This window comes from Eretmochelys imbricata, chromosome 1 (assembly GCF_965152235.1).
Source record: "Eretmochelys imbricata isolate rEreImb1 chromosome 1, rEreImb1.hap1, whole genome shotgun sequence".
Lineage (NCBI taxonomy): Eukaryota > Metazoa > Chordata > Testudines > Cheloniidae > Eretmochelys > Eretmochelys imbricata.
The window spans coordinates 63,281,581-63,297,589 of NC_135572.1; the positions used below are offsets into that span (position 1 = coordinate 63,281,581).

The 16,009-nt window shown below is 42.7% G+C and overlaps 1 protein-coding gene across 1 annotated transcript in view; it reads left to right on the forward strand.

Moving 5' to 3' along the window:
- EPSTI1 (epithelial stromal interaction 1) overlaps positions 1–16,009 on the forward strand; it is an 82,517-nt gene that overhangs the window by 4,162 nt on the left and 62,346 nt on the right. The window contains exons 2-3 of the mRNA XM_077811902.1: positions 6,648–6,706; positions 10,195–10,278. Of these exons, the coding sequence (XP_077668028.1) occupies positions 6,648–6,706; positions 10,195–10,278 (143 nt within the window). The remainder of the gene's footprint in view (positions 1–6,647; positions 6,707–10,194; positions 10,279–16,009) is intronic.

Consider the following 16,009-nt stretch of genomic DNA (forward strand, 5'->3'; position numbering starts at 1 on the left):
GGCTGCAGGAACAACAGCCAGCACATCCCTTGGCCCACGCTGCTTCCCACAGCTCCCATTGGCCTGGAGCGGCGAACTGCGGCTAGTGGGAGCTGCGATTGGCCAAACCTGTGGATGCAGCAGGTAAACAAACCAGCCTGGCCCGCCAGGGGCTTTCCCTGAACAAGCAGCGGCTCTAGTTTGAGAACCACTGGTCCAGTGGACCACCAAGCATGGTTTGTCCAAAGATGGTCCTGAACCAAACCTTGGGATCTAAGCGCCCCTCGACACGCCCAAAAGTTCAATTCTGGATCCCAGGTTTATGGCTTGGACCATAATCTCCAAATTTGGTAGCTCACCTCTAAACTTTAGTGACTGTGGTGTATTGAAAAAGTCTTAAAATTAGAAGCTATCACTTTAGATTCTCAGGGTTTTTCCTGGCCCTGCTTGCAGGCTAGAGGTTTCCATAAGGAAGCATGCAATCTTGGTCTTTCTACAGTCAAGGTGCAAAGAGTCAGCCAAAAGCAAGGTTGGGGAGTTGTGCATCTCTGCCTTAGGATCCAGCTTGCTTGGTCGTTCATTCCTCCTCCTTTGGTTCTTGTGTGTTAAGTTGCAACCTTCCAGTAAGTGTATTTTAGATGACCTTATTTCTCCGTTTGTATAGTGTGAACATAGCTGTGAGTCAGAGTTATACAGCTGAAAAGTGTATTCAGTGCCAATGTTAAAATCACAACTCTTGTTGCTGCCCCTCATGCTTTTTTTCTCCTCTCCTCTCTGTTTCCTCACCTCTGATCTCTTTTCCTATGTAAAAGGCTTCTCCGCTCAGGGCTGAATCTATAGTTCTTTCTTAGGCCTCACTCGGGCAAGACACCCTAGTGACTTGTACAAGGGCACTGCCTACCCCAAATCCTAAAAAGTTCATGCAGGAGCTAATTAACCCTGTCCTACTAGAGGGAGCAGGGGAAATATAAAGAGCTAATGACTAATGAGACAGCTGGGTGTGAGTTGGAACCCTGCCCCCTGGTTTGTATGACTGTGGAGATTATTTGTAGTTGCCACCTTTATTTTGCTACTGCTGTTTTGTTCTGTTTGGAAACTCTAGAACAGGGGTGGCCAAACTTACTGATCCTCCGAGTCACATACGACAATCTTCAGAAGTTCAAGAGCTGGGCACACCTGCCAGGGCTCAGCGCTTCTGCCCTGTGGCATGGTGGTGGGGCTAAGGGCTTCAGCCCCATGCGAGGCTCCTGCTGAGGCTCGGGGCTTCATTAAGAGTGCAGCTGAAAACCTGAGCTCCAGCAGGCACCTTCAGTGGGGCTGAAGTTCTGAGCCCTGGCAGGTGTCTCCAGTGGGGCTAAGGCAGAAGACCCAAGCTCCCGCATAGTGTGGTAGGTGGAAAATGAGGGGGGGGGGGGGCTGTTCAGCTGTAAAAGAGCAGCATGTGGCTCACAAGCTGCAGTTTGGCCACCCCTGCTCTAGATGTTCCCATAAAGGGGTTCCTGGAGAAGAGACAGTGAGTGACTGTCTTTTTTTATTTTGGGGCTGGGAAATCTGTGCCTCAGCAAACAACCCCCTTAGTGAAAACTCCCATTGAAATAAATTAAGACTGCAGGATTTGTCCAGTGATGACGGGAGAAATTTATGAGACCCAAACCTGTAAATGGATCTATGCTGCTGGACACTTGCACCCACACAGAGCCCTGTTAACATCAGTGTGTCTGTGTACACGTATCTGTTGTAAGGATTTGGACCTAGCACTGTAATTTTCAGTTATCCATTGCAACTAGCTCCATTTAATGGGAAACAGACAGCTACCGGGCAGTTGTTTACCGCTAGCATGGACCCACTTTGGGAAAATGTCTGATTTGGCAGGTTGGTGACAGCTTCATGTGTGGCTGGTGTCCACCAATGCAGCCATGTATATGTGCCTTAGGAAGTGGGATGTTCTTAACCAGTGCCTGACAATTGAATGCTAAGTCCATCTGTGAGTATCCTTGAAGGTGATGATACAACTCTCCTTGACAGTGTGATCCTTTAAGTCAACTAGCCTTCGTTTTCCTTCATGCAGTATTTCATGTAAACTTTCTCTGCTGCAGCTTAAGCCCATTTTTCTGCTTCTTTCCGCTGACTAATGAGAATAAATTGTTCTTGTCCTCTTTATAGTAGTCCTTTTCCATAGCTGTTGATGGTTATAATGTCTCCGTGATAGAATCATAGAATATCAGGGTTGGAAGGGACCTCAGGAGGTAATTGCTCAAATCAGGACCAATCCCCAACTAAATCAGGTTCTGTAGACTGAACCTGCCCACATCTCTTCTTTTTCCAGGCCTTTAATCATTTGTGATGCTCTCCCTTGGACACTCATGTTTCTATCTTACTGCAAACTGAACATCAGATGAGATCATCTAGTGCCATAGAAAGTAGAATAATTAGCTTGCAGCCATTTTGTATTGGTGCATATACTGTAGAACTGGACATACTTGCTCTGGAAATAACTGATAACATTTTGAAGAGATGCAAAAGTAACAGTTCCAATTTCATTAGCATGGCTCCGTAAAGGTAGTGACAGGAGAGTGCTCATGCTGCTGCTCGCATTGCCTCTTGCCTGGTAATGTAAGAATTTCCCAGCCAATGGTAAAAATAACATGCAAAATTATCAATGGGCGCCATCTGGCAAAATAGGACATGTGCAACCAAAACAGTCTTATGTTGTGTAACTTAATCAAAAACTATGCACAAGGAAGCAGTGTGAAATTTATGAAGGTCCAGGTCCTGCAAGCATTTTAAGTACAACTTCATCAGGACTATTGCATGAATAAAATACATACATAAGAGTATGTACACTTGGTGCAAATCAAACCGAACATTGCTGGTGTTTTCCTTCTTTACTTCATATCTTCTCTATTTGAAATAGTGTCCCCACTCCCACCCACACAGTCAAATACTCCCCCCCCCCCCCCCGAATATGTGGAATTTGTTTTCACAAACTCATAACAGTTGTTTCTTTTTTAAAAAGAAAATGCATTGCGGTTTCAGGCACCATACTCAGACCAATATCAAAGAAGTCAATGTTTGCTCAAAAGTAGTAGTAAGCCAAAATGTATTTTCTGTTTCTGTGGGGAAAATCTCAGAAAATCCATCAAGGATTTTCAGAGCTTATTAATGGGATCTCTATCGGGGGAGGTGGAGGAGAAACACATCCTCTATAACTCTAAAGAGACATTACAAGGAAAAGTTTTTTAAAAATAAAACAATAGATTTTTCATTAAGCACAAAATAAACAATTTAAAAAAAAAGTATTTTGGAGCCTGAGTAGTAGAAAACATATTTCCTTTTTGTTCCATGCCATTTTTTTCATACTCTTTGTACTTCACATTGTGTGCACTATTAATTTGAAATCTTCAAAATTAAGACATTTCATTAATTTCCAGCAAGGCAATTAGGATAACTCATTTCCAAATACAGTTACTGCAGTAGCTCAGATTCTGCTTAAACAGAAAACTGACTAGAATGTTAAATTGCTCTCTTGTAACTAGGGTTCTGAAGGCTTTGCAGGATCAGAGTGTCTGTGAGAGGATATGTCTGACACGTGGTATTGCAAACTGGCTCAAACAGAGTGAAAGAATTCCTTTCATAGAGAGGCAAAAGTAACAGTTAATGCAAAGGTCTCAAGGAAAAGGAAAAACAAATTAGAGTATGGATTTAAGCCCCGATCCTGCAATTTACAGTCTGTGAGTTGATTGCAGTGCCTGTACAGAACCTCATTAAAGAACACCTGTGGTAACTGCAGGACTGGGGACTTAGTCTTTGGTCCTGAGTTTCCACACTGACTGATTTCCAGTAAGCCTTGGGTGTCCAAAGCCACACTTTGGCTGTTCAGCTGGGTCTTCTCTAATGTTAAACAAGTCATTTTCCAACTCGCAATGGTGCACACCTGGAATTTCCTCATCAATGACCTTCCAACCCTACGCTCCTAATGTAGCCTGCATACATGGAAATAGGTACATGCATAGGGACTTCAGTAAAGGGAGACCAAAAAGGTGTTTACCTCCCCCCTATTTTGATAGTTTAAAATAACCAAAGCACTATATGATAGACTTGAAGGAAACCAAAGCTGGTTTTGTCCCTTTCCTGCTCTGCATCTGCCTCTCTTCTCCTTATTTTGAAGCTTTCATCTGGTTTCCAAATAAACTTCAATGATATGAAAACCCATTCAGCTTTTAACAGTCTCCTTTTTAACTGCACAGGCTTTTATGGTGCTGTTTACTTCTTTTACCTTGCCCTGATGCATTTGTTGCTGATACATATATTTGAGCCAGTAGGAATGTCAGACTAAGGAAATTATGTATGTTTTGGATTTGTTGACCATTCTTTCCATAGATACTTTTTAATATAGGTTTTAAAAAAAAACAAACTGGGGATCTAAAGGAGAGGAACCATAATACTGTGAAATTTCAGAGCCTTACCATATGAGAGTACATTTAAAGGCTAATTCCTATCTCTATCTGTATCCGTAACCTTTCATAGGGCTCATCACCATAGTCCCTTTCTTTCTGAAAAACAAAACTATACGTAATTTTCTTTGGCAAAGTTTGGAGAGACAATACAGGAAACAAGAAGATGGCTGAAGAAGTTGACAAACTCATGAATAACATCTCAAGAGAAGTAGTAGTCTGAAATCTGGCTAGTAAAATACCATAAAAACAAACGTAACAAAACCGTCAAAGAGCAGATGACATTCAAGCTTAGTTGGGGGTAGGAAGTCTAAACATTTTTAAATCCAGCCAAATAAGGGAATGCTTGGAGAAGCATACAGTAATATGATCAAGAATAACAAGTTGTGTTAAATGAACAAGGATAAGCTTTGTTAACTTGCCTTAAATTGATCATTAACTTAAGTGCAATACTTGAACATAACGGCCATACTGGGTCAGATCAAAGGTCCATTTAGCCCAGTATCCTGTCTTCTGACAATGGCCAATGCCAGGTGCCCCAGAGGGAATGAACAGAACAGGAGATCATCAAATGATCCATCCTCTGTTGCCCATTCCCAGCTTCTGGCAAACAGAGGCTAGGGACACTGTCCCTGCCCATCCTGGCTAATAACGATTGATGAACCTATCTTCCATGAACTTATTTAGTTCTTTTTTTTTTTTTTTGAACCCTTGTGATGTGAACTTTTGTCTGCACAACCTTATAACACATCATGTTAGACAGATTTGTGATGATGCAGTACATACTGCTTCCACTGAGTTTGCAGCACTCCAGTTGTTAAGGATATTTGGCTGCATGGAAAATGTTCAGTGGCTATCACAATAATAAGAAAGGATTGTATTAGCTGGCTCCATTAATGGAAGCAGCTTCATAGTTTAATTTTTGTAAATGAATCCACTTCCTAGAATAAGCGTTCAAGGAGAAATCAGTAATTAAACAGATATAAATACTTTCCTTCCCAGCCCTGGATCTCAGTGATATAGCAGCAGGCTGCTTTTTGCAGTGGAAGCTCTGTGTGATTTTTTTTTTTCCCTGTCCACTTTTCAGTTGCTTTCCTTAAGCACCTCTTGCCTCTCTCCTTCATAGTTCTCCTACTGCCAGCCTTGTTCTTCTTGCCCTCAGTGCTCCTCTGTCCTCACCCCATTCCTTTAATGTCTCTTTAATCCCCTAGCACAACTGGGACCCATTCTGGATTGCAGGATGGGGCGGGGGGGAGGCTTTCAGGCACTACTGCAAAATAATAAATATGCCCAGAAAATTTAAAGTCCTTCATAAGCATTAAGCTTCATGACACCACGGTGATGTACTATCCCCATTTTATAGATGAAGAAACTGAGGCACGGGCCAAAGATGGACATCAATAGGTGCTTGAGAGCACTAGGCACCTTGTAGGATGGAGCCTGGGAAGAGGAATAGAACCCAGAATTGCTACTTCCCACGCCTTCCCCGTTAGACAAACGTTTGACTGATGTTCATGGACAGGATGTACTGTATAACATTTTGTAGCAAATCTATGGACATAGTCTCCTACATCTTGAAATGAAGGAGACATTATATCAGCAGTAAGGGTGGGACTTTCGTAAGCAGAGTTGGGCCAATGCTGAGTATTTCTGAAAATCTTATTCTTGACACACATGACATACAGCATGGCTTGTGATTGAAAACATCCCTGTGTATATACCTACTGCAGAAATCATACATCCAGTTTTGTTCTAAACCTTGTAGCTATTCTTACAGAAATTCTAAAGGTCCATATTGAAGTAGAGTGGTGTCTCCCACACTTGAGATGCCGCTTGTTCAGGGAAAGCCCCTGGCAGGCCCGGCCAGTTTGTTTACCTGTCGCGTCCACAGGTTCGGCTGATTGTGGCTCCCACTGGCCACGGTTCGCCACTCCAGGCCAATGGGGGCTGTGGAAAGTGGTGGCTGGTACATCCCTCGGCCTGCACTGCTTCCTGCAGCCCCCACTGGCCTGCCGCGGTGAACCATGGCCAGTGCAGCCCCCATTGGCCTGCAGTGGCGAGCCTGTGGACACAGCAGGTAAACAAACCAGCCTGGCCCGCCAGGGGTTTTCCCTGAACAAGTGGCGTCCTAAATTTGAGAAACACTGAAATAGAGGATAGTAATGAATTCATTGGCTCATATGACAGTAATTAACAACGTTCTTTCCGTTCCAGTACAAGCGCATATGTCTTGATACCTCCAAATGAAACCAGAAGGAACAAGATACAGAAAAGTAAGTGCATTATCTAACACTCTCAAGATGAATTTTTGTGTTTTGTTTTTACAAAATGCAGCTTTTGTTTTTGTGCTTTATGACCCTTGCAGTTTTATCTCCGCCTTTACATTGGTTTTATGTGTGCAGCTGTGATAATATTAAAGCTACCACAACATAGACTCCACGGCCAGAATGGATCATTGTGATCCGTGCTTAATTTGTAATGAGGTGCTAGGACCAAACAGTTCTTTTTACTTTCATAACTGACATGGCAAACCTAGGGGTGCCGGGGCTCAGCCCTGGCAAGACCCAGCAAAAATTAAGCACTGATTGTGATCACTTAGTAAAGGTAAACTCCATCACCATGCAGACTCTTCTTGTATCTGTTCTAAAATATTTTGCATGGGTAGAAAAGCCAAATTAGGAAACGAATAGTTCAACCATAGAAAGATGGTGTCATAGCTGTTCAAACGAAGTTCTACAAGACACATTCAGAATTAACTTGATGCCCCTCCTAAAGTTCATAACCCTCCTCCTCTTTTCCCTTCCCCCCACCCCCAGGTGTCGAGTTTAGGTTTGAAGATCAAATTTTGAGTATTGTTTAGCTATCCATGGTCAAGTTAATCTTTCTCTAATGCCAATATTGGCATAGTATACCTATTGCATGTTTATATGGTTAAACTGGTCACGTGTACTGTTTTTCAGGGAGAAAATGTCCATTTATAGAATGTGCTTAACAAATTCTCTAAGTGCAACTGCACAATGCAAGGCATCTTACCTCCAATGGCTTGATATTTGAATAGCACAGAATATCTACATCAACAATCTCAACTCTAACTCAGACATGCAACAATTGGAGAACAACCGGCTCAATTGGAATTATTTAATCAGAGATTAGTACAACATTATGCAGAAAGAAATAGATACATTACCACGCCTGTGTTGTCAGACCAAGAAGTGGCTCTGTGTCTCTCCTTTACTGTATCTGGAGAGAGGTGCAGTTCTCATTCCCCAACTATGTTCCCTTACCAGTGTTGTCATATAGGGTTTTAGGCAAAGAAACCCTCTTTGCCAAAATAAACAGATGTTCTGATATCACTTCTATGCATTCTCAGTTTACCTGACTTATGTGTGAAGGCATGATTATTTACAGCTGAAAGGAGCAATAATTCTTCAAGATAATGTCTTTCAGTGAGTCCTTCTGACCCCACAATCGTCGTTTTCTGTTGAGGAATCAACAGGGAAGATCTACAGTAACAATCATCCCTCACTAGTTTCCCAAGCTTATATGTGCTTATGTAAGCTATATGTGCATAAGTTTATAAATGTGTATATTAAAGAGGTGGTTTCCAAGAATATCTGGAGTTTTATAGACATGAAGGCACTACAAATTACTAAATACAGCCTAACACACACAATTCCCGATTAGGGTTCCTTATCGGTGAAGGACCAGTGTTCTGGGCCTTACAATTCAGACATTCTCTTTGTTGAATATAGATTCTAAGGAATAGTTAATATATAAATGACTCAAATATACAGAAAGAACTAAAAGGTTTAATATTTACTAACAGATACTAAACCCCTTGAGCTTCAATGGGCTCTTGTAGACATTTGCTGCCTCCCCAAATCAGGTCTAATATCTAAAGTTTCCCTCCATGTTGAAGGATGCAGTGAAATCCACCACGCCCTTAAAAAATTGCAGTAGCCCATTTTACTGAAAATTTGGCGTATAAAATAAAATCATATATCATATACATTTTAAAAAAAAGATAACACCACAAAATCCAGGAATCAAAAACTGTGTACATAAATTCCTTGGTAACAAGCTCAGAGATGCAAGTGATTTACATAATTTTATAAATGCACACAAGCCTCAAAATGTTGACAGGGTATACAGTGTGTATACAGTAAACATTCTTTTAGATGGCAATCTAAAGTATTTTTCATTGTAAAAGTTCATATTGGCTGGCTTAAATATTTTTGTTTAGCCACTGCTAGTAAATAACGAATATGCATTCTGGACAGAAAAGATTAGGAGTAAATTAAGGAGTTTTATTTGGCAGGAACTGGAAGATTTTTTCATAATTTTTGTTCTTATATTTGGGAGTAACCCTGCACTGTAACTCTTCACCAATATCTTTCATAATGTCAGACAACTACCAGGGCCGGGTAGGAGCAATGGGTCAGCACTGTGTGGTTTGAAACCCTTTCGAGAGTGGTTAATTTTAATTTCTTAAATTTAAGACTCTGTGGTTGATCCAGGGCTCACTTTACCTCACTCCTGGAGTAAGCTGGTGTGGGGTTGTGGTGTTCTCCTCTAGAAAGAAAGTGAATCCTGGCATCTGTTCCATTACCATCCTTAGGTCCAGGAGGGAAACAATTCAGAGGAGCGAGAATCAGCCCAGGCAGACACAATGCTGCTGTCATGGTGGTAGTTGTGTTTGTGTTGTGACAACAAAACGCTAGGGCCCCAGTCCAGCAGAAAACTTTTGAGTGCAATGCACATGCTTAAAGCTCTGCAGGCACCTTGCTGGATTGGGGCCAAGATGGTTTACAGACAAGGAAAATGACAAGCGGGGGAATTCTTCCCAGTGCTAGTGGAGAGTGGCATGGGTGACTAAGGCCTTGTTTTCACTAGAAAAGAAGGTAGGTCTGAACATATGTTCAGCAGAACACATTTTACCCTACTGTGTAGGCAGTCTGAGAGTGGAGGTTTTATTTTCCCTTTACTAAAGCTGGCAAGGATCAGACTGGCCCCTGGAGCAGGTTAGAACAGCCCAAGTACCACCCTAGATTGTGTCCCCTGTTGCCATAGTCCCCATGCAGAGGCGAATTGCCAAGATGCAGAACTGCCACAATCCCCACCCCATCTTCTCCAGCCTGCTCCTGCCCTGCCCTGCTCAGTAGGGGTGCCATAACTCTGCACGTCACAGGAAGGTCTGCTGGGCTGGGGAACTAATGGGAGGGCAGTGCAGCTAGTTTCCATAGACCAAAAATGGCTGCAGCGAAGAGACTAACTTTCTTGATGGTCCCACAGCCTATAATATCCATAGAGAAGAGATGAATGCAGGGAAGGGAAAGAACAAAAAGCAGCATAAGTGAGCAGTGACAGATGGCACGTGTCTTGGGAGTTCTATGCATTTATTTATATAATTTTAAATAGGTAACTTGCTGGTATTATTAGGGAGAGCTACCAGCCAGGAACTACCATGACTATAGTCTATATATCTATAGTAGCCAGCCCTGCTTAAGACAACAATAATAGGATTTGAACTCAAGGCTTTCAGAGATTAAAGCAGTCCCCTAGCTAGTAGCTGGCACCATAGGCTCATTAATCTTTCATATGGACCAGCCATTAGTGTAGCTTGAACTATGTTTGTGGAGAATAGAGTCGACCTGCCCCTGAGTGCACATAGTTTTTAATGTGATGTAATTTAACAGTAGTACAAGTTCCTTACAGTAGTGGCTCTTATTTCTGTATGCTGATTGTTTTCTTTTTGATTTAGTTGCCAACAAAGAACTGGAGAACTTGGAGAGGTGGAAGGAACAGCACCGGCCGGGACCAATTAACCTGAAACCACAGAAACTGGGTAAGGAAATAGAAGTGAGCTGACTCGGTGGATTATAAAAAAAAAAAAAATACCAAATAATGGTTAAAATGTTAGCGATAATAGCTACTCTTGGTGGGATTTTAATGAACTTGACTATGAAGAAGTTCCTAAAACATAAATACATAGCTTTCGCCTTCATGAAATTTCATCTGACTGGTGCAGAAAACCCTGTAAAACATTATCACTTACATATTTTGAATAGTTATTTAGGCAATGGAAGAACAACTTGAAGAAAACACAGTGAGTGACTTGGCTGAGAGCACTGGAAACTGTAACATGAAAATTATAACCACAAAAATAGACACAAATATAAAAGTAAGTGCAGCATTAGGCTGGAATTTAAAAATGGCTTCCTTTTTTTAAGGTGAATTCTAACAATAAGGGGATGGGGGAAATGGTTAACCAGTATGTCTGACTTGCTGTTTTTCTAAACTCTTCTGGCTCTACTCAGCTGGTTGCACCCCAGACTGGACTTTCAGAAGAGGGCATGAAACTACTTACATCCTCTTCCTAAAGTACATTATGTGGTGCCCTAATCACTGGTGTTTACAATGAAACTAAAGTGGGAGATCACATTTTTCAAGTTTCGGGGCGGATGGCCAATAGGTCAATGAATCAAACTGTGGGTGTGGGTTGTAATTTCTAAACTGCAGATCATATCAACTTTTGCTCAAGGAAGGAACATAAAGTATTTTGTAAATGATTCATTTTGGCTACCAAAAATCATTCAGAGCAGCCACATTTTTGTGAAAGATGATCAAAAGGTTTAGGAAAAGTGACCTATGAGGAAATGTTAAAGAAACTGGGTGTGTTTAGTCTTGAAGAGAAGACTGGGCAGGAGGGGACCTGATAAGTCTTCAGATACGTTAGAGATATAAAAAGGATGATGATCTATTGTTCTTATTGTCCTCTGAAGGCAGGACAAGAAGTAATGGACTTAATCTGCAGCAAGGAAGGTTTAGATTAGATATTACAGGAAACATTCTAACAATAAGGGTAGTTAAGCTCTGGAATAAGTTTCCAAGGGAATCCCCATCCTTGGAAGTTCTTCAGAACTAGTTTGACAAAAACCTGTCAGACATGGTGTAGGTTTACTTGGTCCTACCTCAGCACAGGGGGCTGGACTTGATCATTGCTTGAGGTTCCTTCCAGTTCTAAATTTCTATAAAATTTGGGATCCACGTTGCTGCAATTTTGCTGTCTATGTACGAAGGTAGGCAAAGAGTTAAGGTGGCTTTTTGCCTTCCCTCATGCATAGAGACTATTGATGAAGTTGAAACCTCATTCACAAACCAGCCTTTGTAGTTGTGCTTTGTTTTTAAATAAGAACAGTATAACTGAAAAACAGTACATGAAACTGGAGTGAAATCTTTCTTTCAAGCAATCTTGAAAGAGGTAGAATACAGGGCTAAGGAGGTGTATGGAAGGCAAAAGTGAACTGCAGGGTTTGAAAAACTTACAAGATATTTAGGAACTGAAGGTCTAAACTTGTTAGCTCAAGACTGAATGAATGCTTTAGATCAGGGGCGGGCAAACTTTTTGGCCTGAGGGCCACATGTGTTTCCAAATTGTATGGAGGGCCAGTTAAGGGGAGGCTGTGTCTCCCCAAACAGCCAGGCGTGGCCTGGCCCCTGCCTCCTATCTGACGACAGCACCCCCGGGACTCCTACCCCATCCACCACCCCCTGTCCCCTGCTGCCCCATCTAACCCCACCCCCTCCTTCCTGACTGCCCTGCCCCTATCCACATCCCTGCCCTCTGACCACCACCCCCAACTCCTCTGCCCTCTATCCAACCCCTCCTGGTCCCTGCCCCCTTACTGCACTGCCCAGAGCACCAGGTCAGGCTGCGGCTCTGCAACTGTGCTACCCGGCCGCCCAGAGCGTTGTGCCGGCAGCGCACTGAGGCTGCGGGGGGAAGAGTCTGGGGACTAGCCTCCTGGGCCAGGAGCTCAGGGGCTGGGCAGGAGGGTCCCATGGACCAGATGTGGCCCGCGGGCTGTAGTTTGCCCTCCTCTGCTTTCGATGGAAGAGTGGCGGTGGAATGTTGCAGAAGTGAAAAGCCCACCCCTCCCCCATCTTCTGGGGAGGAAGGTGCTGGGCTTCCTGTCCTAAGGCACCTGCTTCCATATCAACCACTAGCTAGTGGGTGTTTAACTTTGAAAGTGCATTTCCCAGCTGCTGGAAAGGAAAAGGAACTGTCACTCACTTGTCCTGGCTTGGTGTGTTGTGGGGGAAGGGTTCACTGTCTGCATCCTAGTTGCTGAACAGAGAGAGTTCTCCTCCACTCTGCCTCTCTCCTAACATCTGTGTGGGAGAGTCCTCCTCCCCTCTGGATAAACAATCAGCAACAGGCTTTCACTAGCCTATCTGAAATTATTCTGAATGTGGCTTGTCCTTGTTGATAATTCCTGTCAAACCATGTTCCTCCCTGTTTCAGCAGCTCCTATTGCCAGTGGGCAACTTTGGTAGTGTAGACAAGGCTAGCAAGGTGTTAATTCTGACTGGGGAAGCCTCCACCTTCTTTATCATCCAGAAGGACATGGACTCGGGGGTCCTTTTAATCAAGGCACGTTTTAGTCAGGGCTATGTGCCTCCTTGTGCATGGAGATACCTAATGACCATGGATAAGAACTTGGTTCAAAGGGTATATGGTGACAGTTCTACAGAAATAGATGACTTAATCCTCCTGAGATGCATATCTCTGCCATGGAAAACTTCCCAGTGGTTAGGAGGCAAGTTGTTTTTGTTTTTTTTTCCTTCAAGTTCTGGTGAACTTTGCATTCTGCCCCCTTATTAGCTCACATCTGTTAATACTAATGTTGCCTTCATGTGCATTTTCTTGAAATGGCTCAAGTTACACCCTTGGAAAAGAGCAAGAACTTCAGAGCTTACGGCAGGAGAAAGAGGAATCATAGAATATCACGGTTGGAAGAGACCTCAGGAGGTCATCTAGTCCAACCCCTTGCTCAAAGCAGGACCAATCCCCAATTAAATCATCCCAGCCAGGGCTTTGTCAAGCCTGACCTTAAAAACTTCTAAGGAAGGAGATTCCCCCACCTCTCTAGGTAACCCATTCCAGTGTTTCACCACCCTCCTAGTGAAAAAGTTTTTCCTAATATCAAACCTAAACCTCCCCCACTGCAACTTGAGACCATTACTCCTCGTTCTGTCATCTGCTACCACTGAACAGTCTAGATCCATCTTCTTTGGAACCCCCTTTCAGGTGGTTGAAAGCAGCTATCAAATCCCCCCTCACTCTTCTCTTCTGCAGACTAAACAATCCCAGTTCCCTCAGCCTCTCCTCATAACTCATGTGTTCCAGTCCCCTAATCATTTTTGTTGCCCTCCGCTGGACATTTTCCAATTTTTTCCACATCCTCCTTGTAGTGTGGGGCCCAAAACTGGACACAGTACTCCAGATGAGGCCTCACCAATGTCGAATAGAGGGGAACAGTCACATCTCTCAATCTGCTGGCAAAGCCCCTACTTATACATCGCAAAATGCCATTGGCCTTCTTGGCAAAAATGGCACACTGTTGACTCATATCCAGCTTCTTGTCCACTGTCACCCCTAGGTCCTTTTCTGCAGAACTGCTGCCTAGCCATTCGGTCCCTAGTCTGTAGCGGTGCATGGGATTCTTCCGTCCTAAGTGCAGGCCTCTGCACTTGTCCTTGTTGAACCTCATCAGATTTCTTTGGCCCAACCCTCTAATTTGTCTAGGTCCCTCTGTATCCTATCCCTACCCTCCAGCGTATCTACCTCTCCTCCCAGTTTAGTGTCATCTGCAAACTTGCTGAGGGTGCAATCCACACCATCCTCCAGATCATTAATGAAGATATTGAACAAAACCGCCCGAGGACCGACCCCTGGGGTATTCTGCTTGATACCAGCTGCCAACTAGACCTGGAGCCATTGATCACTAATGTGAATGAAACTAAAGAGCTGTTGGTGTGTGTTCTCAACTCCATAAAGTGAGTGGAATGACTAAGAGGGAGCCTCAGAGCTTCCGTCAGAGGAATCAGAATTGTGGGAAATGCACAGTAATTAACACAGATTAAAAGGCAGATTCACTTCCTTGGGGACTTCACATCTGATATGTATCTACAGTGAAAAGAAATAACAGGCTTCTGACATGTAGAAACTTCAGCATTTGAGGAGGCTACATCAACAGTTACTGCTGGTACTTTCCAAATTGAAGCAAATACACATGGATGACTGAGAAATGAATATAGTGAGAATTGTCCACTATATTCAATATCTGGCATTAAGAACTTTAGCTCTATACTGGCTCATGTGGGCTTAAGAGGGCCAGCAGAGGCTTGAAGAAAGATTCCCAATGGCATTTTTAATGGTACAATTAAATAGGCTTATTAGATCGCAAATTCTTTTAATGCCTCTTCTCTGAGAGTGACTCTTTTTAGAGAGACTGTATTTTTAGTGTCCAAATCCTCAGATTTCCTCAAACTGAAGTTCTACAATTGCTTGGCTACCTTGATTAAATACTGTAAGAATTCCAAATCTGCACTATTTCTGCGACTGGCAGACATCCAACCTTTCTGGGACTACATAATTTCAGGTACCATAGAGAACAAACAAATAAACTTGAGTTCCATACTTTCCCTGAGATAATAGAACTCTAAGCAATAAATTAGCGTAAGTTTATAAAGAACAAATCCTGCCTGACAACCATCATTGTTGTTTTTTATATATATAAAGTGAATATAAAATGTAACACATTTTTGATTTGACTAAAACATTTTGATATACTGCTTCAAAAAATCTTATCTGAAAAATTAATTCAAGTTGTCTTGGATATGAGCCCTGTTGAATGGATTGAAAACTGGCTGGCAGGCTGTAAGCAAAGGGTAATGATGAACTGCAATATATTGAGTAGTGGCTGATGTCCAGTGGTGTTCCTCCATTGGAGATTGATTATGCACATGGCTTTAATTAACATCAGGAGCTGGAGCTGATGTTAAATTTGCAGATGACACTAAAAGGCAAAGTGTTGGCAATACCAGGGAGGGGGGGAAATAATACACAGGGCTCCAGAGAGGCTAGAAAAGGGTTCAGGAAGTAACACAAAAATGCTCAACCTGGAAAAATTATTTATAGTACCGACTGTGTGCTGATTATAGTGCCAATAGTAGGTATATTGTCTTGCATACTACATAGTCCCATTGATTCCTAGGGGGACTACACAGGTGTGTAAAGTTAAGCCTCAGGGTGTCCGCACAGACTAGGAAGGTAATAGTTCTGTATGTAGCACTCATGCAACCAGCTTTTGTAGTCTTGGGTACCTCTGTAATGACAAAGATGTTGACCAACAGGAAGGAATGCAGGGAAGAAAAATAGAAATAATTATGCAAAAAGAAAAGGAAGACTTGTGGCACCTCAGACTAACACACTTATTTGAGCATAAGCTTTTGAGAGCTACAGCTCACTTCATCGGATGCATTCAGTGGAAAATACAATGGGGAGTGCATCCGATGAAGTGAGCTGTAGCTCACAAAAGCTTATGCTCAAATAAATGTGTTAGTCTCTAAGGTGCCACTAGTCCTCCTTTTCTTTTTGTGAATACAGACTAACATGGCTGCTACTCTGAAACCTGTCAGAAATAATTATGGAGCTGCAATTAAAGGAATTAGCTTGTCCAAACAACAAAGGGAGACCCGATTGCCTTCTATAAATGGAGGGAACATCATGG